At 38.9% G+C, this 27524-nt stretch overlaps 1 protein-coding gene across 12 annotated transcripts in view; it reads right to left on the bottom strand.

Annotated features, from left to right (window-relative positions):
• Positions 1-27524, bottom strand: part of LOC105490574 (galactokinase 2) — a 275378-nt gene that overhangs the window by 109839 nt on the left and 138015 nt on the right. For 9 of the 12 annotated variants that reach the window (XR_003019991.2, XM_011756364.3, XM_011756346.3 and 6 more), the window contains one exon: positions 1287-1488. The exons of 1 other annotated variant lie outside the window; for it this stretch is intronic. Coding sequence is in view for 9 of the 11 variants with exons in the window: in XM_011756364.3 (XP_011754666.1) it covers positions 1287-1488 (202 nt within the window). In the remaining 2 variants the exon portion in view is untranslated. Of the gene's footprint in view, positions 1-1286; positions 1489-2920; positions 3022-13194; positions 16805-27524 lie in introns of those variants that run through there. 2 more of the 12 variants (XR_011625304.1, XM_024795572.2) reach the window with 2 other exon arrangements.

Here is a 27524-nt window from a genome sequence, read left to right on the forward strand (position 1 = left end):
CTACCATTCAAATTAATTTTAATGGTCATTTCTCTCTTTCGCCACGAGAAGGTAAGCTCCATGAGAACAAGTACAGGTTGACCACTCTAGGAAGAGAAAGTTCATTTGAGAATTCCAGGAAGCTGGCAAATGCCCTTCCGCAGTTTTTCAGGTGGGATTCAAACCATCCCACTTCCTTCCAGGCAAAGACATTTCTTCCTGATCTGTGCACAAATAATTCCACTTCCTCTTATTTCCAGAACTGAACAATATTTGTCCCTTCCATATAGTAGGCCCTTGATATTTTCAGAAAAGGGTACTTAAAATGAAACAAGCTGGGGAAGGCTTTTGGCAATCAGTGAGCAAACATGTCAGCAGAGCGATCTTCATCAATGCTGTGTTCAAGTCTTTTGACAAGTTGGGTTACCCAGGCCATTTGTGATCACTGGAGTTACTTGGTTTAAACTTCTCAGGCTGGGAGTGTGGCAATGACTGAGGCAAGCCACAAGTGCCAAGTGGTTAATTACATTTCTGTTACTAATTGTAGTGTGGCATTGTGTTCTCACAGTGAAGTAACATCTAGCGTTTGAGAGCTCTCCCAGTTTCAGTTCTCCCCGGGTCACTGAGCTCCTTCCTGGGTAAGACGACTAACTCTATTATCTCCATTCTTTCACAATTTTAGGGAAGCTGTGTTTAGGTTTGTGAAAGCGTTGTCCTCCTTACATTTCTGCCTCAATTAACCATGTATCACCTAGGCTTTCTTCAGCCCTTATTTCCTCAAAATGCCTAAACTTAACCTGGAAAGCAGGAAATGCTGGCTTTCTGGGTGATTCCTTCAGCAATCTCCCCACACACTCCCATCAAGCTTGAGATCCTCTGTCAGTTTTCTCCCTTCTTCTGAGTAGAACTACTAAACTTAACTAGGACACTGGACAGGAGTTTCTGGCAGAGCAGCAGTATAATAAAACATATCATGAGAAAGTTAACAGGGCCCAGCTCTGAGCAAAGTTACCATCCTGAAAGGCCTAATCATCCAAAGATGGAAAGGTCTTTCCCATGATGTAAAGAGCTGACTCCAAACTGACTCCAAACCCAGAGCCCCATAAAATCATGGAGCCAGGTATCAAATCTTTCATCCTACAGGCATTTAGAAGGGAACAAGTTTAGCTCTATATCATCGGAGACCCCTCATATAGGAAGTGGGGAACAATCTTCATTCCCATAGATTACGAAATGTTGCATCTTTTTCCATTTATTTAAACAATATTATTTGATGGCATCCCTTGGCCCCCACCAGGCTGCCTCACCGACAGATGTCCACCAGCTGGTCCAGCTCAGGGCAGCTGCACTCATACATGTCCCGGCAGCTCATGTGGCTCTGGTTCATCAACTCTCCCAGCAGCTGGACCATGTTTTCAGGTGCTTCTTCACATATCTTCTTAAACTGGAGCACTCGCGCAGCCTCGCTGTACACATGTTTTGCCCGCTGATAGAGTTTGAAGATAAGCACTGACGAAGGAAGGGGATGGGAGGGAGGGAGGGAATAGTTACTGGACAACCCAGTATAAAGAAAAATACACTTTTGAAGGCTTTCATTTCTGTTTTCATTATCAATATCTTAAACTGTAATAGGTCTTTCACTGAAAGGATTCTTTCCATTGAAATGTGTCTATTTGCAAGTCAGTTTTACTTTTTTCTTGATACTGAATAAAATTTTGTAACGATATTTCCTTCACTTCACTCAACACACATGTGCATACACTTATGTGCAATCTAATCCATCCCAAATGAAGAGAGACGTAACATGTATTGAGTACACCCTACACGCCAGACACTTTGAAAGTACTACTTTGTGTAGGCCCGGTGTGGTAGCTCACATCTGTAAACCCAGCACTTTGGGAGGCCGAGGCGGGTGGATCACCTGCGGTCAGGAGTTCAAGACCAGCCTGAACAACACGGTGAAAACCCGTCTCTACTAAAAATACAAAAATTACCTGGGCATGGTGGTGGGTGCCTGTAATCCCAGCTATTTGGGAGGCTGAGGCAGGAGAATTGCTTGAACCTGGGAGGCAGAGGTTGCAGTAAGCCGAGATCACGCCATTGCATTCCAACCTGGGTGACAGAGCAAGACTCCATCTCGAAAAAGAAGTACTCATCACCTCGTATAGTTCTCATCACAGCACTGAGGGATGTACAGTATGATCCCTGTTAACAGAAAGGAGGAGGCTCAATAGAGTGAAGTGACATGCTTAAGGTCACACATCCAGAACGTGGCGGAAGCCAAACAGATCAGGGATGCCTGACCCTACAGCCATGTTCTTTCCACTCTGCCCCAATAGAAAGGACCCCTGGAAATTCTTAACAGTGGCAATTTTTTAATAAAAATAATATATGTCCCAGATAAACACAATTATTTATATGGGATATATAATATTTATATATGTACCTATATATATGTGTGTTTGTGTGTATATATATATATATATACACTGCAGCATTATTTATCATAGAAGAAAGTAAGAAACAACTCAAGTATCTAATAACAGAGGACTTTAAAAAATTATGCTATATTCATTTTTGAAATATTACTGCTATCAAAACTCAGATTCTAAGGCAATTTGATATATAGGAAATTATTCATTATTAAGTGAAAAAACAACCTGCAAAACTATATGTACAACTGATACTAATTTTCCATACACACATACATATATTTATGTACATTTTAATTTTAAAAACTGATAGGAAAGCACCAAAATGTTAATAGTAGTTATCTCTGTGGTCCATTATGGGTGCTTTTATTTTCCTTTTGACACATATATGTATTTTCCAGATTACCCACAATGAATCTGTAATTTCAGCTACAGAAATATGGCCTACTGCAATGGCTATGTCTATAATGCTTACACATTCCTGTGAATAACAACTTAGACTTCCTTACCATTTTCACCCATATTGAACAGTGGCTTAGCTGGTGTGGTGGGTCTGGGAAAATTTTGGAATATTTATGAAAATTCCCAGGCCTAGGGGAAAGAGACAGGGCTGAAAATCAAAAAGTTTATAATTTATTTATTTTTTTAATTTTACTTAATTTAATTTTTAATTTTTAATTACTACTTAATTTTTAATTTTACTGTAGATATACACATGCCATGATGGTTTGCTGCACTCATCAACTCGTCATCTCTATTAGGTATTTCTCCTAATGCTATCCCTCCCGTACCTCCCAACCACCGACAGGCCCCAGTGTGTGATGTTCCCCTCCCTGTGTCCATGTGTCCATTGTTCAGCTCCTACTTATGAGTGAGAACATGCAGTGTTTGGTTTTCTGTTCCTGTGTTAGTTTGCTGAGAATGATAGTTTCCAGCTTCATCCACGTCCCTGTAAAGGACATGAACGCATCCTTTTTTATGGCTGCATAGTATTCCATGGTGTATATGTGCCACATTTTCTTTATCCAATTTATCATTGATGGACATTTGGATTGGTTCCAAGTCTTTGCTATTGTGAATAGTGCCACAATAAACATACATGTGCATGTGTCTTTATAGTAGAATGATGTATAGTCCTTTGGGTATATACCCAGTAATGAGATTGCTGGGTCAAATGGTATTTCTAGTTCAAGATCCTTGAGGAACTGCCACACTGTCTTCCACAATGGTTGAACTAATTTACACTCCCAACAACAGTGTAAAAATGTTCCTATTTCTCCACATCCTCTCCAGCATCTGTTGCTTCCTGACTTTTTAATAATTGCCTTTCTAACTGGTGTCAGATGGTATCTCATTGTGGTTTTGATTTGCATTTCTCTAATGACCAGTGATGATGAGCTTTTTTTCACATGTTTGTTGGCCACCTAAATGTCTTCTTTTGAGAAGTGTCTGTTCACATCAAAAAGTCTGTAATTTCTTAACAGCTCTGTGACAACTAGCTATATACAAATTGCTATAATACTCTATTTCCTCACCTCTAAAATTAGGTTGAGAGTCACTTCTCAGGATCCTTCCAGCCCTAACATTTTATAATTCTATGAAGGGCTTCTTCCAAGAGTATCTGTCCTTCAACATTCCGCCCATATTGTTATACTTTATAAAGATGCTGTTACTAGTAGCTTTTGTTTACATCCCCAGTTCTACTCTCTGCCCTTTTCCACCCTACTATCAGCCCCAAAGGCTGACCTGTATAGACTACACCAGTGAGTCCCCTGCCATCTAGATTTGAGAGCAGGAAAAGATCAGCAACAGATGGGAGGGAAAAGAGTGAGGAGGATTTATCCCCTGGCTCTTCCCTTGCAGAGCCATTTAGAGCTGGCACTGTCCCTTCACTGAAGGACACTGAACATCCTTCAAAATCTCCTTTTCTCCATGACTCTCTCCTCCTGGGTCTGCCTCTAGGTTCCTCTCCCCTAAACTATGATTACTTTTACGGAAGCACTTTTACATTTCTACTAATGAACCAATAAATCTTATTAAAGTTTCAGGTTTCATTTTTTCCCCTCCACAGCACTGTCTTTATAACTCTTATTTTCTTAGATAACCACTATATCATTATCACACCTAACAAAATTACCAGTGGTTCCTTAATATTGCCTCATATTGAGTCCATATTTAAATTTTCCCAATTGTCCACCAGTTCAAATTTCAATTGGTTTACACCAAGATCCAAACAAATTCCACACATTATATTCAGTTGTTATGTCTAATAAGTCTCTTTTAGTCAATCAAGAATTTAGTAGTTTAGTGATTTTTGATACTCTGGATTTGCAATATCCTATCCAAGCATATTTTAGGGCCATATCCTATAATGAAACTCAATACATTCCATTAGGGAGAGTACACTTTGGTTTTCCTTTAGGATTACATACTTCTTTAGGATTAAATATTTTCTTTTAGGATTAAATATTTTAAAATAGAAACTATCCAGAGAGATGTTTTCTATTAAACCCAGGACTGGTGCTTTGATTTTGACAAGAAACATTCACAAGACACCCACCAGACTACCGGAACTTCACAATCCTGGCACCTTCCTGAATCTGTTCACTTCTTGCAGAGGAAGTATTTCACAGTAGGACTTCTGAATACCAGTGTCTAACGAGGACTCTTGCTGGGCATTCTGAAGGTACATGAGAGATTGCCATGGCTTGCAATCTCCTGAATGGTAGTAACTCAGACAACAAGGGAAAGGGCAGAAAGGGCATCTGTTTTCAATTGTGAAATAAAAATCCTGCCAAAAGCTACAACAGATTTGGAGACCACCCTTTGGGTGGGAAAGCAGTTCTGTGTTGGCTGAATGTCACAAATGCTCTCTGGATTCAGGGTTCTGGCTTGTTACGTATTGGCAACTCATCAGGTCTCTGTTATACAGATATCAAAAAATGCAAGAAAATCTGAAGCTTTATCCATAACAGCTTTCTTCCTTGTCCAGCTAACATGATAGCCGGATGTTCCAGCTGTCTATAAGCTCTTGTAATCATTGGGAGCAATTATTACATTAAAGGATGAAGGAAGCTGTTTCTTACTATGTTCATTGTATGCATGATTACTTTCAAGGCAAATTCAATTTAAGAATATAACACTAGATGATACTTTCCTCCAATATTATTAATGGCCTATCCTAGTCATGAGAAATCCAAAGCTTCAAAGCGGGATGCACTGCATAGTCTTCAGAACACTGATTTTCTCCAATGTGAATCTTACATAATCACTGAATTTAGTCATGAAATCACGGCACAAATTCTGAAATCTAAATGTTCATGGCCATATATACTTAAACTACAAAATACATATTTCATTTTGTTGCTAGTAATTTTGACTTGTATAATAAATTCTATTGGCTAAATTCCTTCTGACTGGCCTCCTAGCTGTGCTTCCAGCACACCACGTGGCTCCTGCGATAGGTCTGTGGCAGTAGCTGTTTTGTTGTCCTGAAATGCTCTTCCCCATGATCTTCCCACGGCTGGTTCCTTCTTGTGGTTCAAGACTCAGATGTCACAGCTTTCAAGAGACTCAACTCCAATCTGGAGTAGCCCCCACCAGACATATTTTCTCCATTCTGTTTTATGCTCCCAACACCTATCTCCATCCAATATTTTCCTGTGTGTTCATTTGTTCATTGGTTTGTGGTTGTCTCCCACCAATGTCTAATTTCTTCACAACTATCTCTAGCAGCTAAAATAGGATCTGGCACTTAGTAGGGGTTCAATAAATGTTTATTGAATGAATGATTCCGATCCTTCTCCTTGTAACAAAACTGCACTGAAACTAGGCTAAATAAACAGTAGTGTAACAAGTGCAATACAGAATATAAAGGAGACATACTATTTTGACAATTTATACTCACTAGCATCCTCACCACAAAGTGGGGAAAGTTTGCTAAAATAAAGTTTGGAAACAATTAGTAAACTTCAGTGTCCAAAGTATACCCTAACACTCATTATCACAGATGACTGAGAATTGTTTATGTTGTATTTTGCTTTATAGATGTGAGAGAAAAAGAGATTTCTAAAACAAAATGTGTTTCAAATAAAAGAGAAAGAATACAAAAATAAATAGTCATCAACAGTTAAAATTAAGTTTTTTTTCTTTTAGGCAATCTTTGTAACAAAGAGTTGCCTATTAATGTTTTCCTTTAAAAGATGGTTACATAGTTTATGATCAGAACCCATCTCTAATCAAGAAATCTAAATAAGGGCACACATAATTGGTTATTTTGTTGGATCTCTGGTGGGAAATGATGAGGGAAAGCCTTTGACAGGTGAGGCACACTGAGCACCATTTTAAGCTCTGAGGACAGCAGGTCAACAGTAGATAGAGGACATGTCTATTTCATCTCTGAAAGAGTCCCACTGATTTAAATTTAACCTCTGCATGCAAGAGCTAGTGGCCTCTTCTTTATTACCTCATCGTCTGCTAAGAGCAATGCCAAAAGCACTGAGTCATCTGAAGGAGCTTCACTGATTTAATTTTAAGTTCTCCATGCAAGAGCTGGTGGCCTCTTCTTTATTACGTCGTCTTCTGCTAAGAGTGATGCCATAAGCACTGAGTATGTCAGTCATCTAGCAACAGTGAACCAACAGTTCTTACTGAGCACCTGCTATGCACCCAATACCATGTTCCAAATGACGGGAAAGCCACAGGAAGTAGAACCTCTGCATTAAGGGAACTTGTAACTTACTTATTCAGATAAGACAAACCATGACGCCACTAGACAGTGAGCAATTGCAGCAGACATCTGAGTGCTGGAAATGCTGAAGGTGCACTAAGAAGACAGGGCTTGCTGGGGAAGGACCAGCAGTGGGAGATGTCACAGGAGAGGGGTCTGAGCCACACAGTGTCCCTGCTGTGAAGAGAAAATGGCCAAAGGCCCAAGGTGGGAACAGGCAGAGTGTGTTCATGGGTCTGAAGAAAGCAAGCTGACCAGAATCTGGCTCTCTAGAAAGCCATCCTCACATCTGAGGCTTTAACATCCTCGGCTATATCCACTATACAAAGATTACAAACTAACAACCCATGCGCCACAGCCAGCCACGGTGATGCCTTCTTGATTCAAATGTCTTTATGCTGGAAGATTTACCTAAGAATCTGGATTTCTACTTAGTTTGGAAAACCGGAAGGTCTGATAGTGCTGGATCTGCATTACTGCCTAGCAACTGTTGACTGGAGCTGAGGAGTACCTACCCCTTTGAGACAGGGTACACACACTTTATTCCACACAGTTCTCACCATTCCCAACTATGTGACCCTTAGCCTGCCTCACTAGTTTATATGCCAGGCTGGTCCTTGCAGGTATGTGCTTGTGGTCCCTGTTCTATAAAATTTTCTATAATAGGACTTCTCAGCAAAAGAGTGGGCATGTATCTTCCCTGAGTGGGTCATCATGCCATAACGAGCCACTGTTACTGTTACTATCAAATATCACCTCCCATAGGTGCACTGATACACAATGTATTGAATTATAATCTGTCTTCCTGTAACCTCTACTCTTTGGTCTTGGTTCTGTTCCCCAGACATATGTAAACACAAGGTAACCCTTCCGATATCTGAAGACAGCTCTCAGGCACCGTGCCTTTTACACATTGTGGAGGGTCCACTATGTACCTGCTTAGGGACCAATAATGAATAAGTGTATTAAACAGGGTTCTCCAGTGGGACAGAACGAACAGGATATATAGGTATATAAAAGAAGGTGAATTGGCTGATATAATCACAAGGAGAAGTCTCCTGATAGGCTGTCTCCAAGCTGGGGAGGGAGAGAGGACAGTAGTATGACTCAGTCCAAGTCTGAGAACCTCAAAACCAGAGAAGCCAACAGTGCAGCCCTCAGTCTGAAGCCAAAGGCCCTAGGACCCCCAGAAGGCTGCTGGTGTAAGTCCCAGAATCCAAGGCTGAAGAACCTAGAATCTGATGTCTAAGGGCAGGAGGAGAGGAAGCAAGCATCTGACACAGGAAGAGAAAGGGAGCAAGAGGACTCAGCAAAACCTATCTTCTTCCACCTGCTTTGTTCTACCCATACTGGCAGCCAGTTGGATGGTGCCCACTCACATCACAATAAGATAAGCTCTTTACTCTCCACAAGTAATAGTCTACTAGAAAGAAATCATTCAATGAGATCAATAAAGGGCGAGATATGCTAAAGCAGCATCTCACAGCTAAAATAAAGGCACACAGTCAAGAGGGTGTCTGGATCTAGATGCATATGAGAGTAGAGCTTGAGATAAAGACTTGGATTAAGAGAGCAGAAATCTAGGAAGCAGGGGTGAAAGAGGAAGGAAAGTGATTCAGGAAAGAAAGCAAGCCAAAAAAGGGGGCTTAGTGAGCAGATTAACTATGTGGACAGCTCCCGGCCTAATCTCTCAGGGATCTCTCTGAAGAGTCATGTTAAATGTGCCCACCATTGGCCCACAGGCAATGGGAAGGCTGGGGCATTGGCCCACTCACATTCTCATTGTTTGAGTGTTTCCCCCAAGAAGGGTTAACTTCTCCACAAAGATATGCCTGGGTAACACGTCTGCCTTCAGTGACTGTGGAGAATGCACAAAGGCTACAAAGAAGAGGCACTCATACAAGCTGCTAGCTTAACATGGGCTGCCAGCAATGCTGAAATCAGGTAGGCCAAGGGGATGTAGCACAGTAATCATTACATCCACTGAGGAATTAAACCAGTGAAGTCTAAATAGATGAGTAGGTGTTCAGCAAACCAATGGAACAGTGGGATAAGAACCAAAGAAAAGGGTTGGGCAGAAAGAACATCAAGAGCAAAGACGTAGAGACTATAAATCATTAGGTGCTTTTAGAGAACACAGAGTACTTTGACTACTGGAGCATGAAAAGAGGATAAAGAAATAGAAGCAGCAGAGAATGTAATGGGAGAGAAAATCAAAGCAATGGGCTGAGGCCAGATAATGAGAACTTTGAATGTCATGCTAAGATGTTTAAATTGTATCCTGCAGATAAGTGGTTCTTGGCCCTTTAAGGATTATAGAACCTTTTGAGAAGTAAATAAAACAATGGACTCTCTCCCCCATGTGAATGAACAAATAACCAAAATACTGCATATAACACAACAAACACACAGATTCCATAAAGCTATTGTTGAATCCAGGTTAAAAATTCCAGTTAGATTGAGAAAAGGATATGCTTGTCAATAAATGGTGCTGAGAAAACTGGATATTTATATGCAGAAGAAGACAAACAGACTCCTATCTCTCACCATATAAAAAAATCAACTTAAGATGAATTAAAGACTTAAATGTAAAAACCAAAACTATAAAACTACTAGAAGAGAACAGAGGGGAAATGCATCAGGACACTGGTATAGGCAAAGATCTTATGGGTAAGACAACAAAAGTCACCACTGACAACAACAAAAATAAACAAATAGGACAACATGAAACTAAAAAGATTCTACACAGCAAAGGAAACCTATCAACAGAGTGAAGAGACAACCTGCAGAATGGGAGAGAACACCTGCAAACTACTCATCTAACGAGGAACTAACATACAGAATATACAAAGAACTCAAACAACTCAACAACAAAAACAAAAATGCAGTTAAAAAATAGGCAAAGGGTCTGAATAGAGATTTCTCAAAAGAAGACATATAAATGGCTGACAGGTATATGAAAAAATGCTTAACATCATTAATCATCAGGGAAATGCCAATGAAAACCACCATGAGATATCGTCTCACCCAGTTAGAATGGCTACTATCAAAAAGACAAAATAATAACAAGTGCTGGTGAAGATGCAGAGAAGAGGGAACTCTTCTACACTGTTGGTTGGAATGTAAATTAGTACAGCCATTGTGGAAAACAGTATAGAGGTTTCTGAAAAAACTAAAAATAGAACTACCATGATTCATCAATCTCACTACTGGGTATTTATCCAAAAGAAAGAAAATCAGTATATCAAAGGGTATCTGTGCCCCATGTTTATTTCAGCACTATTCACAATAGCCAAGATATAGGATCAACCTAAATGTTCACCAACAGATGAATGAATAAAGAAAATGTGGCATGTACACACAATAGAATACTATTGAACAATAAAAAAGAATGAAATCCTGTCATTAGTGGAAATATGGATAAACCTAGAAGGCATTATGTTATGTGAGATAAATCAGGCAGAGAGATAAAAAAAAAAAAAACCACATGATCTCACCCATCTGCAGGAGCTAAAAATAACTAAGCTCATGGAAGTAGAGAATAGAATTATAGTTATTAGAGGCTAGGAAGGGTAGTGGGGGAAGGCAGGTAGAAGAGAATGGTTACAAACTTGTAGCTAGATAGGAGGACTAAGTTAGTGTCCTGTAGCACTGTAGAGTGTCCTATAGCACTGTAGAGTGACTACAGTTAACAAGAATTTATTATACATGTTCAAAAACACTAGAAGAGGCCGGGCATGGTGGCTCATGCCTGTAATCCCAGGACTTTGGGTGGATCACCTGAGGTCGGAAGTTCGAGACCAGCCTGACCAACATGGAGAAACCCGTCTCTACTAAAAATACAAAATTAGCCAGGCGTGGTGGCACATGCCTATAATCTCAGCTACTCAGGAGGCTGAGGCATGAGAATTGCTTGAACCCGGGAGGCAGAGATTGCGGTGAGCCAAGATCATGCCATTGCACTCCAGCCTGGGCAACAAGAACGAAACTCCACCTCAAAAACAAAAACGAAAACAAAAAACAAGCAACTAGAAAAGAGGATTCTGAATGTTCCCAACACAAAGCCATGCTAAATGTTTGAGGTGATGTATAGCCTAATTATCTTGATTTGATCATTACACATTTGTATACCTGTATTGAAATATCACTCTGTACCCTATAAATATGTACAATTATCATATGTTAACTAAAAATTAAAGAAAAAATTCACTAAATAGTAAAAAATAAAATAATTCCAGTTAGAAATAAGAAATCATTATGTTTTTAGTAATTATATCAGTCAGGATTCTTGTTTGTGAACAACAGAAACCTACACCAACTACCTCAAGCAAAAGAGAAACTTATTTCAAAGATACTAAGAAGCTCACAAAATCTTTTAGGATTAGATATTTCCATTCTCTATTAGAACGTGAAACCAGGTGGGAAGAGGTTAGAAGCTACGGGAAGCAGCCAGTGAAGAACTGCCAACATCATTCCACAAGAGCAGTCTGGATGTGACATTGGAATTTAGACACTTTATCAACTGACCTATGCCTGTTAGACTCAAAGCCCCAGCCATAAACACGTGCCTGGACACCAGAAGAAGCCTAGTACCCTTGTCCACATGCAAGTGTCAAGTGACTCAAAACAGACAAATCTGACCCTTCAACTTCTACCATAGAATGCAAGACCCTCCCCATCACCAGCATACACATAGCAGATTTCCCTGAGATGGAAAAGGGGCCCAGATGCTAGGTAGCCAAAACTATGGCAGCTGCTACCTGCCCCCTGCAGCAGTGAAATACCACAACTATTTGAGTCTTCTCTCCAGAGCAACCTTCCAAGTTCCAACATGATTGAATTTCCAGTCTCCTTCACCTGTTTATTCTTCCAAATACACTTTAGTCTGTGTATGCCCTTCTTGAAGGGTGGTTCCCCGGCCTGAATGCAGTTCTGGACGTCAGTCTGATGACTGCAAGGGAGAGCTGGACCATCATCTCCCTCATTCTTTATGCAGCGAGTTTCTCCACGTAGCCTCATATCACCAAACTGCATAAAGGTTTGTAAATACAGAAGAATGCAGAGCATTTGTTTTCAGCTATCAAGCTAAAACGTAGTAAGTATTTTAAGAATATTTCATTACCTTAAATGAAGGCTATCTCGGGATAATTAATCGTAAAGAATAAATATGCTGGTCTGAGATAACTGGAAATCTTTATCATGTAAGTGTATAATTAATCTTCCTGAGACTTTCATACCCCAGAATATTTTCCCACTGTTTGAGTGAGGGGCTAAAAGTAGTTGTGGCTGTAGCTGGCTGTGCACAATCATATAACCACACATTACTGGTCAATTTCTCTAACAAATAGAAAGCTCCACTAGGCTAAACCAAGAGTTGGTCTCCAAGAAGAGCAATCCAGAGGTGGATGAGGAAAACCACTTCAGAACCCAGAACAGAGTCCTGTTTTCCTTTGTAGCAAAGTCATAATAAGGAGTCTGTGCTCTGAGGCAAAGACTCTTTGGAGTATTTAAGCAATATAATTGAAAAACACTTGAATAATCCTCATTGAAGTTGGAATGTGGTTTCAAATTTATTTTCCTAGTAATAATATTTTTTAAAAATGTTAAACTTCTGAAATGGTCAAACCCACATAAAATAAACTGCTGTTTTCAGCCACATTAGTATCCCATTCCCATGCAGCAAAGACTAAATTAAATTAGCATTTTACATTTAAAGGGAAAATATCTTTACCTGATTTTAAAAGCAAACCCGCTGGTGGAAAAAAAAAAAAAAAAAAAAAAAGCACTTTCAACATAAAACACACTAATCCATGGAAAAGTACATTCCAAAAAGCATTTGTGAATATTTGAAAATCAACAGCATAATACTGTTTTATGGAGAGTAACAGTGCTCCTCGTGTTTATGGCTTCCCTTTCTCAGATTTCCAAAGTAGCAAGAGCCTTCAAGGTCTGTTCCGTAGTACATTTTACTCCTCTGATCAAAACCGTTGCCTCACTCCACTGTAGTCACCCTCACCTGCATTTCACACGCTGGCATATGCTAAGCTCCTGTAAATAAGTCCAGAGTCATTCACGTTACAAGACAGAGTCCATCACTCTCTTCTTTCCATTCTACTCTCTACCTTTGTAGTTTGGATTCTTATCATCCCATGTCTGTACCATTGCACTACCTTCTAACTGGTATCCCTCTCCCCTCTAATCAACCTGCTCATACATACCATGACAAACTTCCCGAAGTGCCATTTTGATTGTGGCATTTGTGAATATTTCATTGCATCAAAATCTAGCATATTTTTCCATTGCCCAACAAATGAAAGCCCCCACATTTCAATTCATCAAGACACATCAACAGTCCCCCAAATGGTATGGTTGTGACACTATCCTCTCCCCGTTGACTTGAGATGCCTGCCCTGCACCATCATTGCCTGTCCACTGGCAGCATGCAGAGTCCCAGAATGAAGACACTGCATCAGCATCCTACCCAGTCTGATTCTGCAATCCCCACATCTCTTTCAGTATCAGCCTTGATGCCACCTCTTTTACAAAACTCTCACAAAACATAAGTCAGAGGCATCCATATCTCCCACCTTGGCACACTTTAATTACTTTGTGTTCCTTTCTAATTATAGTTACCATATATTGCTTTAGGAGGGCAGGGATTGTGCCCTCTTTATATCTTTATAGCCCCTTTGGAACCTAATAGAGTGTCTTGAATATGGCAGGTTCTCAATACACATCATTTTGCTCTCATCCTATTAGCAAGGGAAGAATCTGAAGCTGCTCCCTGGATAAGCCATATTTTTGTGTCTCACTCTCTTCAGGGAATTACTTTCCCATTAATTTTCCAGAACTTTCCTAAAACTTTATTCTTGGAAAACATGAAAAGAGGAAACAATTTCAAGCCATTTGAAAAGGAGCCTAGAGAGTTAAGAGGGAATCTTGGTCAATGCAGAGCTGCAAGAAGGACTATGAGAAACAGTGATCATGCTTGCCTAGAGCTGGCCTGGCCTGGTATTTTTTACATGAAAGGGAATAAGATCTTGTCCTAGATTTCTTCTATTAATTGAATTACGGAAAAATATATAAGGGAATAAAAAAGGATAAAAGAGAGGCAAAAGAAAAATTAGTGCCTACCTGTGAAATAAGTAGCATATTTCTATCAGGACACTTTAGTTATTGTTTTAATGTTGTCTTCCCACAAAATTAAGTAAGAATAGGGATTATGCTGGCCTTACTGATTCTACTACACAGTACCTAGCACAGTGCTTAAATAGTTGGTTCTCAGTCAAACATTTGCTGATAAAGGAATAAAAATCTACCTCTATTTACTTATGTTATTTATTTCCCAATATGATGAAAAAGCAGCAGGTGACCAGATTATGTCAACAGTTTGTTATCTGGCATGTGAAATGACCCTACTAGATTACATAGGCTGTTGTCCGGAATTTGCTTTTGGAAGGCAGGCACTGGAGCAGAACAGGAAGAGCCACCTAGGGACTGAAAGTGAGGGAGCTCTGAATCATGTGCCAAATGTGGCCCTTCTCTGAATTTCTTCAAGGCAAGTATTGAAGGACAATACACCTGCACTATACCTGAACTTTCCAAAATGCCGTGCAGCATTAAGAAGATAAAAATCTTTCACTTTCACAAACATCTAGAGATGTCCCTATTCTCAAGGTGTTTACACTACAACTGGCAATACCCTGAAAGAATAAATCAAGATGCTGCTATTTCACAGCACTCCATGATTACAAATGTGCTTATGTAGTTCTCTGGAAGCCAGTTGGGAAGTGAATGCATACAGGTGTGTGTGTTTGTGATTTCTCTGCATTTGTGTTTATGTGCTTTTCCATAAGCAACCTTCCCCCCTTTATCAGATTCTTTTTCCTGTTTTCTTTATTCATATGACTCTTTCCATTGTGATCTTCATCCTCTCTGTCCCCCTTCACTTTTTAGGCTAAAATAAGAGAAATGAAGCATATATCTTGCTATTTCTTGTGTTAATTAAGTAGACTTTTATATTGCTTCTACTTGGAATATTTTATAACTTCTCATTAAAAGACTAAATTATATTGCTTTCCGATGTAGGTGGTCTCTGGTCTTTTTTACTGTTCCATCAGCGGCCCTTGACAGAATAAGGGTTTCCCAATATTAGAGAAGTCCTAATGGACTAAGGGTGTTAATCTTTGTGGTCTCTCCCGTTGTAATCCTTTCTAAAGACAAAACAAGAAGCCATCTTCCTCAAACATTTTCTAAAAAACTATGGAGCATCTCTACCCTGAATATAGAGTGGTGGCCTGTCATATTTTCATCTGAAACCTGCAGCATGAATGATGATCAAGTTAGATCTCATGTAGTTAAACTGCTAGTATCTATACACATATAATAGGTCATTATTTTTGTTGTCATTACTATTGATATTTGGCAATAACCTGCTTAAGCCACTAGATCCATTCACGGTTACTCACCTCAGCTGACTCTCATGGAAACAAATGGCACAGTAGGTAGAAAGTAGCATACAATTTCTAATTTAGAAATTATTAGGAAACTTTCTTCCACCTGAAGCTAAGTACTTTGAAAGAAGACGACAGAAATTGAACAACTAATAAACAGAAGGAGATGTTTTCTTGAACTAGGATGTTAGAATGACTGGCTCCTGAAGAGACCATGAATTCTGCAAGAGAGGGAAGAAAATGACGAGCCATCATTACCAAGTAAGCTTTCACCAGATTACGTGCAGATAAAATGCCAGTATAAGAGAAATGTGCAACATAAAAAGAGATCACAGTATGTTTGTCTAATTCTTAAATGAAAATAACTTGAAATTTGATCAAGAGCAATATTCATTGTCCCAGATGTTTGGAAAGAATGTCAACTTCATATTTGTATATGAGAAAGTAAATTGGTTCTCATTGGTTCACCAAGATTTGATGGGATGAGACTCATAGCCACTCAACATGGGAAAGTATAGTTGTCATCAGGCTGCTTCCAAATATCCCAGCTCTCCTCACACATATTAAGACTGTACTTCCTCACCCTCACTGAAGTTCATCACATCCATCTGACTTGCTTTGGCCAATCGAATGAGCATCAGGGTGATGCTCATTGTTAAGAGCCAGAGAGCAATTAACAACATTACCTTCCTCCTGCCACAATGATTATGGACAAACGTGTTGAGATGGAGCCCTCTGAGCCTAGCTCCATAAGTGTCTTAGATGAATGAACTCTGTCGCTAACTTATGTCAGATATACAGAGTGAGTAAGAAATATACTTTTGTTTGGTCAAGCCACTGAGACTTTGAAATTGTTTGTTACTGAAGCACAATCAGTTTGAACTTACCAATACAGGAGAATCACTTTGACCAAAATAAATGAATTTCACCATAAGAAAAGCTGCTTTGTATACAAAGAGAACATTTACTTATGCGAAAACCTACAAAATGTAAAAATGAAAGCATAAGTAGCAAAAAAGGAAAATAGGACGGCAAGATGTTGGCCTCTTAGGTAGATGATGACTATAGAAGATGCTTTCCTATAGATGTTTCCAAACCAGCAGAGGAGTGACAGAGGAGACAATGAGATGTCCTTATATCTGCAGAAGCCTCATTCTACTCAAAACATAGTATCTAATAACTTCACAGCTGATCCTTTGATAATTTCACTCCTGAAAGACAGAGATACATCCATGATAAATTTAAGCAAAGGGCATACTGGGTAACATTTCCTTAGACTTAAATACATATATTTACAAGTTTAGAAATTATACATTTTCCTTTCCTTTTCTTCCCTTCCTTCCCCTTGAGGCAGCCACAAATGAGAAGACCAGCAAGACTACAGCCAAAGAAGCAGCTGGGGCTGAGGAGGTGTACAGGAAATACAGGGTCAGAAACAAAGAGGCCCGCAAGGCTGGACCAAGGTGGTGGTCAGAGCTGAGGAAACCAAGGGGGCCAGTGATGCCAAGGCCAAGGAGGCAGCTGTGGTGAAGAAGATAGTTAGCAGGGTCAGGAAACCAGGTACATACAGGGAGAATGAGCAAATAAGTAAATATACTAAGAATGATGAGATACATGTGTTTTTTATGCCTCAAAGGTCTACATAGGAGCAGCTGGTGCCACGGCAGTTCGTGTACATTGTTACTTCTCTGCTGGCCTCAGAAGCCAGAACCATGCCACCATTATCCTTGTGGGACAAGAGGCACACTGTGAGTACTGACCTACCTACCAGTGGCTGAGAAGCTGACCAACACACAACACAAATCACTGGTGTGTTTCCAACACATATCCTAGGCTCTTCCTACAGAAGTTGAAAGTTTTATGATGCCGTGCCTTTAAATATCCTACTTAATAAGGTATGTTCACATTCATTTTTAGTTTTGAAGGGGGAAGGTGAACCAATGAATAGGGACATATCAGGCACACATCTGAAAGAGGAAGTAGAATTCCCTGGTTATCTGCGATATCAGGTAAGGCCATTGTTTTCGCGAGGAAACAAGGTAGGAACCTTTACTCCTGGCATGAACCTGTCCTCCATAGCCAGACAACTGAGAAGTCAATAGAAGCTGATGGGCAAAAAGAAGTGACCAGGCAGAGAGAGAAACAAAAAAGGACTAATGAAAGCAAATTTTCTGCAAACTTGACTTCCAAAACAACTTAAAGCATAATATCTTTTGTGTGGAAGAAAAATCGTTATTATTTAATTTATTCTTTTATACTTTGTTTTACAAAAGTCTATTATTTCATCTTATAAAAACAGAAACAACAGACAAAACCAAAGCACCCATTTTATTGGCTTTCTCATTAGAAGTCCATCTCACAGATTTTAAGGATTTCTGTTCAACCAACATCTGTAAACTCTAGAAGGGTCTATAATTTCCTTTGGAGTTTCATCTAGCTTTTTATGGAAACTTTTCTTCCAAAACATATACAAGAAGAACAATGGAATCTGTTGAGATCACGGAGTTTTTAGTGCTTGATACCTTATAAGCTACATTTAAATCAATTTTCTTCAAAATTGAAAACCCTTAATGGACATTTAAATTACTAAACAACTGACCCTTTTTACATTGTGAAGCACCTTTATACTTTTTGTTAGATAAAAACAAACTACTCTTCTTAGACTTAACCAAGATAATCTATGAGAACTGCATTTTTATTAAATGTGAAAATTCCATAGCACTTCTCATGGCTCTTCTAAAACACAACAGCTTATGCATATTATGGCCAAGTTGAGTTGTTCCTTAAATAAAGCAAGCTTCTAGATGCCACACAGTCTTATCTTTTCTAAGGCCAAAACACTAGAATGGGAAAAAGCCATAAAAGAAACTCTTTGGACATAAAGCTACCTATCTTTATCACTACTGCTTAGTCTCAAGAAAAAATTAGAGCCAAGCAAAGTCAAAATTAGATATCACCTCCCGTAACTGGTGCAGGATTGCTAAGGGCAGCTTGTAAGTGTGCCAGAATTTAAAAAGTGATGGCAGAAAAAGTATTGGATTAAGTTAGAAGACTAGGATTTGGGATCTGGCTCCAGCTCATACCACCCATGTGGTCCTGACAAATCACTAAATTCTCTCACCTCAGTTTCTTCATGCTGATAACCCTGTGCCCCAGGGTTGGTGTGAGATTCAAATTAGATGGTATGTGTAAAGGGTCATGTGGGAACTATAAAAGGTATAACAAGTTTTGTTCTTTTTTTCTTTACCATTGACTCTAAGTGTCTTCCTAAAGAGCAATCTATGTCAGGGCTTTGTTCTTTATTAAAAACCATGATTATCACCCATGACTCTTCAGATCATACAAGGCAAACAAATGAGTCAAGAACTGACCAGCACTTTATCAGCATGTGGTCACAGGCAAAGTTGGTAACTGAAGTAATGAAATTTGGGTCTACCCCAGCACAGTGTGGCTAAGCAGCTGGGCCACCCCAACCCAGAGCAGTTTGGACACTCCCAAAAGAAATGCTCCCAACAAATTCCTTTTTTTTTAAAGCTAGAATCTAAACTACCTGACCCATTCTCTCTACTTTACTGTCTATTTACTTCCTCACAAATTCTTCTGTCTGCCAATGTGTGTTCTTAAGTTATGTGCGTGATACATGTGCCTAACTCTCCTCGCCCTGGCCCTAGCTTCACATTTTCCTCTTGGGTCACACCATGGGAAACATCCCTCCCAATTACGTCTAGCCTTTGAGGCTCCAAGACTCCAGACCACTCTACCATACCCTTAGACAATTCCTACCTGTGGGTAAGGCCTGGCAAATAATCCTGAAACTATTCCTAAACAATTTCTAAACAACATCTAAAGGATTGAAGGATTTTGCTTTGTGTGTGTTTAATTTGAATGGCCACTGAGCATTTCTATATCTAATTATTAGAAATTTGGAAACAGAAAATAAGAACTGTACATGGGCCTTTGGAAGTCTGGCTGGTTTAACAGAAGCTTCAAGCCACAGCTTGATTTGAACATCTCTCCCTACACTGTCACCTCAAGGTCAACATCCTTAAAAAAAAGAAATTCCAACCAAGAGTTTCATATCCAGACAAACTAAGTTTCGTAAGTGAAGAAGAAATAAAATCCTTTTAAGACCATCAAAGGCTAAGGGAATTCATGACCATCAGACCTGCCTTACAAAAGATCCTTAAGGAAGTGTTAAACATGGAAACAAAAAACTGGTACCTTCCACCACAAAACACACTTAAGTACACAGCCCACCAACACTATTGAATTAGTCCATTCTCATGCTGCCAATAAGGACATACCAGAGACTGAGCAATTTATAAAGGAAAGAGGTTTAATTGACATAGTTCTGCATGACTGGGGAAGCCTCAGGAACTAACAATCATGGTGGAATGAGAAGCAAAATGTCCTTCTTCACATGGTGGCAGCAAGGAGAAGTGCCAAGTGAATGGTGGAAAAGCCCCTTATAAAACCATCAGTTCTCAAGAGAACTCACTCACAATCATGAAAACAGCAGCATGGGGATAACTGGCCCCATGATTCAATTACCTCTCAGGATCTCTCCCATGACATGTGGGGATTATGGGAAGTAAAATTCAAGATAAGGTTTGGGTGGGGACATAGCCAATTATATAATCAATTCTACCAAAAAACCAGCTAACAAAGCGATGACAAGATCAGACCCTCACATGTCAATATTAGCTTGGAATTTACACAGGCTAAATGCCCCACTTAAAAGACACAGAGTGATGAGTTGGATCAAGAAGCAAGAACCAACTGTGTGGTGTCTTCAAGAGACTCCTCTCACATGCAATGACACCTGTAGGCTTGAAGTAAAGGGATGGAGAAAGATCTATCAAGCAAACAGAAGACAAAAGAGCAGGGGTTGCTATTCTTATTTCAGACAAAACAGACTTTAAGCTAACAATGATCAAAAAGGTCAAAAATGGGCATTATATAATGATAAAGGGTTCAATTCAGCAAGATGACTTAACTGTCCTAAATATATATTCACCCAACATTAGAGCACCCAGATTTACAAAACCAAGTTCTTAGAGACCCACAAAGAGACTTAGATAACCAAACAATAATAGTGGGAGACATTAACACCCTACTCGGATCATCCAGGCAGAAAACTAACAAAGATATTAGGGACTTAAACTCAGCACTTGACCAAATGGACCTAACAGATATCTACAGAAGACTCCACCCAACAACAGAATATACATTCTTCTCATCTGCACATGGCACATATTATAAGACTGACCACATGCCCAGCCATAAAGTAATTCTCAACAAATAAAAAAAAAATCATAACAATCATGCTCTCAGACTACAGCACAATAAATAAATAAATAAATAAATAAATAAATAAATAAATAAATCAACAAAGAAGAATGCAATACCAAGAAGATTTCTCAAAACCATACAATTCCATGAAAACTAAACAACTTGCTCCTGAATAACTTTTAGGTAAAGAAGGATATTAAGGCAATGAAATTAATTCCGTAAAACTAATGAAAACAAAAATATATCAGAATTTGTAAGACACAGCTAACGTAGTGTTAAGAGGAAAGTTTATAGCACTAAACACCTACATCAAAACATTAAAAAGATCTCAAATTAATAACCAAACATCACACCTAAAGGAACTAGGAAAACAATAGCAAACCAACCATAAAGCTAGCAGAAGAAAGTAAACAACCAAAATCAGAGCTGAACCAAATGAAATTGAGACATAAAAATCCACACAAAAGATCAACAAAACCAAAACTAGTCCTTTGAATGAATAAATAAGATTGATAGACTGCTGCCTAGATTAATAAATAAAAAAGGGAGAAGATCCAAATAAACATAATCAGAAATAACAAAGGTGATATTGCCACTGACCTCAGAGAAATACAAAAAACCCTCAGATACTATAGCAGACACCTCTGTGCACTCAAACTGGAAAACCTAAAAGAAATGGATAAACTCCTGGGACCCTAAAACCTCCCAAGACTGAACCAGGAAGAAACTGAATTCCTGAACAGACAAATAAAAAGTTCTAAAATTGAATCTGCAATAAAAAACCTACCAACCAGAAAAACCCCTGGAGCAGATGGATTCACAGTCAAATTCTACCAAACATATAAAGAAGACCTGTTACCAATCCTACTGGAATTATTTCCAAAAATTGAAGAGGAGGGACACCTGCCTAACTCATTCTTTGAGGCTAGCATGATTCTGATACCAAAACCTGGCAAAGACACAACAAAAAAAGAAAACTTCAGGTCAATATCCCTGATGAATATAGATGCAAAACTACTCAGCAAAAACTAGGAAACTGAATCCAGCAGCACATCACAAAGCAAGTCCACCATGATCAAGCCGCCTTCATTCCTTGGATGCAAGGTTAGTTCAACATAGGCGAATCAATAAGTGTGATTTGCCACATAAACAGAATTAAAAACAAAAACCATATGATCATCTCAATAGAAATAAAAAGACTTTCAATAAAATTCAAGAACTCTTTATGTTAAAAACTACCAACAAACTGGGCATCAAAGGAACATACCTCAAAATAATGAGAGCCATCTATAACAAACTCACAGTCAACATCATACTGAACAGGCAAAAGCTAGAGACATTCCCCTGAGAACCAGAACAAAAAAGGATTCTCATTCTCACCTATTCAACATAGTATTGGAAGTCCTAGCCACAGCAATCAGGCAAGAGAAAGAAATAAAAGGCATCCAGGTAGGAAAATAGGAAGTCAAACAATCTCTCTACACTGACAATATGATACTATAGCTAGAAAACCCCATGGTTTCTGCCCAAAGGCTTGTGGAACTGACAAATAACTTCAGTAAAGTTTCAGAATACAAAATCCATGTACAAAAATCAGCAGTATTTTCATACACCAGTAATGTCCAAGCTAAGAGCCAAATCAAGAACACAATACCATTCACAATAGCCACAAAAAGAATGAAATACTTAGGAATATAGCTAGCCAAGGAGGTGAAAGATCTCTCCAAGAAGAATTACAAAACATGGCTGAAAGAAATCAGAGACAACACAAACAAACAGGAAAACACTCCATGATCATGGGTTGGAAGAATCAATATTATCAAAATGGCCACACTGCCCAAAGCAATTTACAGATTCAATGCTTTTCCTATCAAACTACCAATGTCATTTTTCACAGAATTAGAAAAAAAATTCAAAAACTCAAATCAAAAACGGGCCCAAATAGCCAAAGCAATCCTAAGGAAAAAGAACAGAGCCATTACACCACTCAACTTTAAACTATACTACAAGGCTACAGTAACCAAAACAGCATAAAACAACAGACACATAGACTGATGCAACAGAATAGAAAACTCAGAAATAAATCTATACACCTACAGCCATCTGATCTTTGACAAAGTCAACAAAAATAAGCAATGGAGAAATGACTCCCTATTCAATAAACGGTACTGAGATAACTGGCTATTCATACACAGAAAATGGAAACTGGACCCCTTCCTTTTACCATATACAAAAATCAACTCAAGATAGATTAAAAACTTAAATGTAAGACTTAAAACTATAAAAATCCTAGAAAAAAAAAAGCCAGTATATTCAGTTCTGAACATAGACCTTGACAAAGATTTCATGATGAAATCTCCAAAAGCAATTGCAACAAAAACAAAAATTGGCAAGTGGGACCTAAACTAAAGAGCTTCTGTACAGCAAAAGAAACTGTCAACAGAGTAAACAGACAACCTACAGAATAGGATAAAATTTTTGCAAACTATGCATCTTACAAATGTCTAATATCCAGAATCTATAAAAATTATAAACCAATCAACAAGCAAGAAACAAATAACTCCATTAAAAAATGGGCAAAGGACATGGACAGATACTTCTCAAAAGAAGACATATACATGGCCAACAAGCATATTAAAAAAATGCTCAACATCACTAATCATTACAGAAATGCAAATTAAAACCATAATGAGATATCATCTCACACCAGTCAGAATGGCTATTACTAAAGTCATAAAATAACAGATGTTGCCAAGTTTGCCAAGAAAAGGGAATGCTTATACACTGCTGGTGAGAATGTAAATTAATTCAGCCATTGTGGAAAACAGTTTGGAGATTTCTCACAGAACTTAAAACAGAACTACCATTCAACTCAGCAATCCCTTTACTGGGTATATACCCAAATGAATATAAATCATTCTACCAAAAAGACACATGTGGCCGGGCGTGGTGGCTCACGCCTGTAATCCCGACACTTTGGGAGGCCAAGGCAGGCGAATCACGAGGTCAGGAGTTCTAGACCAGCCTGGCCAACATGGTGAAACCCTGTCTCTACTAAAAATACAAAAAATTAGCTGGGCGTCATGGCGGGTGCCTGTAATCCCGGCTACTCAGGAGGCTGAGGCAGGAGAATCTCTTGAACCGGGGAGGCGGAGGCTGCAGTGAGCCAAGATCACACCACTGCATACCAGTCCAGGCAACAGAGTGAGACTCTTTCAAAAAAAAAAAAAAAAAAGACACAAGCACTTATATATTCACTGCAGCACTATTCACAATAGCAAAGACATGGAATCAAACTAGATGCCCAATGGTTGACTGGAAAAAGACAATCTGGTGCAAATACACTGTGGAATACTATGCTGCCATAAAAAGGAATGAAATAATGTCCTATGTAGCAACATGGATACAGCTGGAGGACATTATCCTAAACAAATTAAGGCAGGAACAGAAAAAATACCATATGTTCTCAATTGTAAGTAGGAGGTAAACACTGAGTACATATGGTGACAAAGAGAGGAAAAATACACACCAGGGCCTAACTGAGGATGGTGAGTGGGAGGAGAGTGAGAGTCAAAAAACTACCCTTTGGATACTATGCGCACTACCTGGGTGACAAAATCATGTGTACACCAAACCCCAGAAACATGCAATTTATACATGTAAGAAACCTACATGTGTATGCCCTGAACCTAAAATTAAGTTGAAAAAGAAAATAAATAAAAGTTCTGGAAAAAAAGAAGATGAAGCATGCCTCATTTTAATAAAAACTGTGAAGTCATTATTCTTCAGGGGGAAAAGCTTATGAATATATACATAGAAAGAGAGGCAGAGAGACAGAAATACATGTTGTATGATAAGCAAATTGCTCTTTGTATTTTCTAAAGCATTCTGGGAAATTTACTTATTCCAAAAAATTCTAAAAGAAGGGAAGGAAAGACAGGCAGATGTAGAAAGAAAGGAAGATGGATACAGAGAAAGAGAATAGGTTGTGGATTAAGAAGTATAAGCAAAAGATAAGAATTACATTAAGCTTTTAAGACAGGTAGAAACTGCATTTCAGAAAAGGGAGAAAATTCATTTATAAAAGCACAGTGGTGTTTAGGATTAAAAGCCCAGAGGGAAGACGAAGCTTCCAATTAGTAAGTGGAATGGCCCAACCAAGGTAACACTGTCCACACGGGCACATATGGGCTCCAAAGGGACACAGGACAGAACGTAGTTAAGACAGGAGCAGAAGAGTTCAGGCAATTAGGTAATGGTAAGCCTCTGAAGGCTTCTGAACTAAGTGACACCATGAAATGACTCTTAAGATCATTTGAAAGTCAACATTTTCAATGTCTATTAAGACTTTCTTACCTTTTCAACAATAACTCCCAAATCTAACTACTATATCATTTGGATCTTTACCTGTTTTACATCTCTATTTAGATATCTTGCTATCACACCAGACAAATTCAATGATTGATAGATAGATTTATCTATCTATCTATCTATCTATCTATCTATCTATCTATCTATCTATCTATCTATCTATCTATCGAGAGAGAGAGAAACAAGCTTGTCATCTTACTGCCAAAATCACTTCGACACTATAATTTCCTAACGTTCCCAGTTATCCATACCTTGGACCTATTTACCTTATATTTCTTTTCTTCTTCCCTTCCTTCCTTCTTCCTCTCCCTCCTTCCCTTCCTTCTTCCCTTTCTTCTTTCCTTCACTCCTAGACACCAGCAATTGCCAAATGCAACTGAATTCCATTTTACAGTCTTGAGAATCTACCAGTTGAGCAATCTACCCTACTTCAGGCTCTTCTCATTCAGTATAGAGTATAGAGCAATAGTTCCCTAATTGGCATCCTTTTACGCAGTCTTTTTGTCCTCCAACTCATACTGCACACAATACCTCTTGGTGCATGTTCTCCCATACTCCACTCCTTGTGCTACTTTGTCTTCATTCAAGCTCTGCTCTCTGCCTGGAATGGCTGGTCATCTCTCTAAGTCTAGGAAATTCATAACTTCTCTAAGGATGCAGCTCAAAATGGAACCACCATCTACAGGACCTGAGGCACTTTTCCCTCCATACTTTTAGGGTTCTTGATAAATACCTTTATTATAGCAGGTATTATTTATTGTGATTGTTGTATGGCACTCTCCCCCAATTAGACACTAAGTCGCTGTAAAGTAGAGACTGTGTCCTGCTTATCTTTGCATCCCAGCATCTAGCACAATTTCCAGTCCACAGAAGTCAATACATATTTGTTAAAGAAATCAATATCTTAGGTCAAAGGAGAAAGGCTATTCCCCTGAACCTCTCCCTATCCAATACCTTACCCAACTTCTTCATTCAATAAATATTGATTACCTCCCACATTACCTATACAACACACACACACACAATTATTTAATAAGCCCTTTGGTGATCTGGGTCTGTCTACAACCTTGGCCTGATACCATATCATTCTCTACTGTGTACATTATTTTCAAGAAACACTCAACTATCTGTAGTTCTCTGGACATAATCTTCTCTCACTTCTTTCTGCCTCTGTATCTACTGTTTGGTCAGACTGGAATTCTTTTTGACTGTTTGCCTACCTAGGAAATATTTATTTATTATTTAATTTTTGGCTGGTTGCTAACTCCTTAGTTAAGCTGGCTGGCTTGCTTATTTATTTACTTATTTATTTATTTGAGACAGTGTCTCACCCTGGAGTACAGTGGCACAATGTCAGCTCACTGCAACCTCTGTTTCCTGGATTCAAAAAATTCTCATGCCTCAGTCACCTGAGTAGCTGGGATTACAGGTGCTTGCCACCATGCCTGGCTTATTTTTGTGTTTCTGGTAGAGACAGGGTTTTACTATGTTGGCCAGGCTGGTCTCAAACTCCTGGCCTCAAGTGATCCACCCACCTCGGCCTCCCAAAGTGCTGGAATTACAGGCATGAGCCCCTGCACCCAGCCTTAAGCTGGCTTTGTCTTCTTTGTTTTCTGGTCTCCCTAGACCCAAATACAATTCCATCACCACATTCATCACTCTATTAGTACCTCCACTACCAAGCATTATTCTTAGCACATTATACAGATTATTCTTATAAGAGAAGCATCTTAACCTTATATCTTATATAACATCTTAACATCATAACCCCGTTATGCCTATTTTCATGGCAAAACTGAGGTAAACTTTAGTCTACTGCCTTTCTGGAATAAGAGCCAGGAAACATTTTCTGCAAAGAACCAGATATTAAATATTTTAGGTTTTGTGGACTATTCAATCTCTATTGCAACTACTCAACTCTTATAGTGCAAAGGCAGCCACAGCTAATACATGGCCATGTTCTAGTAAAAGTTTATTTCATAAAAACAGACAGCAGGCCTGATTTGGCCAGTAGGCCATAGTTTGCTTATACTGGTTCTAAAGACTCAATCAAGCTTCATCAAATTAAATTGGATCGACAGTGTTAGAAGCTAAAACCCAATCCCTGCTTCCAAATGATTCCCTTATCTCATCCCAAAGTTTTCAGTACATGAAACCTTTAAGAAATTACTTTGTAGGTAAATCCACAGTAGCAACTCAACAATCAGTTGTAGAACTGAACTGAATGAGACAGAAATGGGGCCCTGAGGCTGATGTTTGTGTTAGTCT

Source organism: Macaca nemestrina, chromosome 7, assembly GCF_043159975.1.
Source record: "Macaca nemestrina isolate mMacNem1 chromosome 7, mMacNem.hap1, whole genome shotgun sequence".
Classification (NCBI taxonomy): domain Eukaryota; kingdom Metazoa; phylum Chordata; class Mammalia; order Primates; family Cercopithecidae; genus Macaca; species Macaca nemestrina.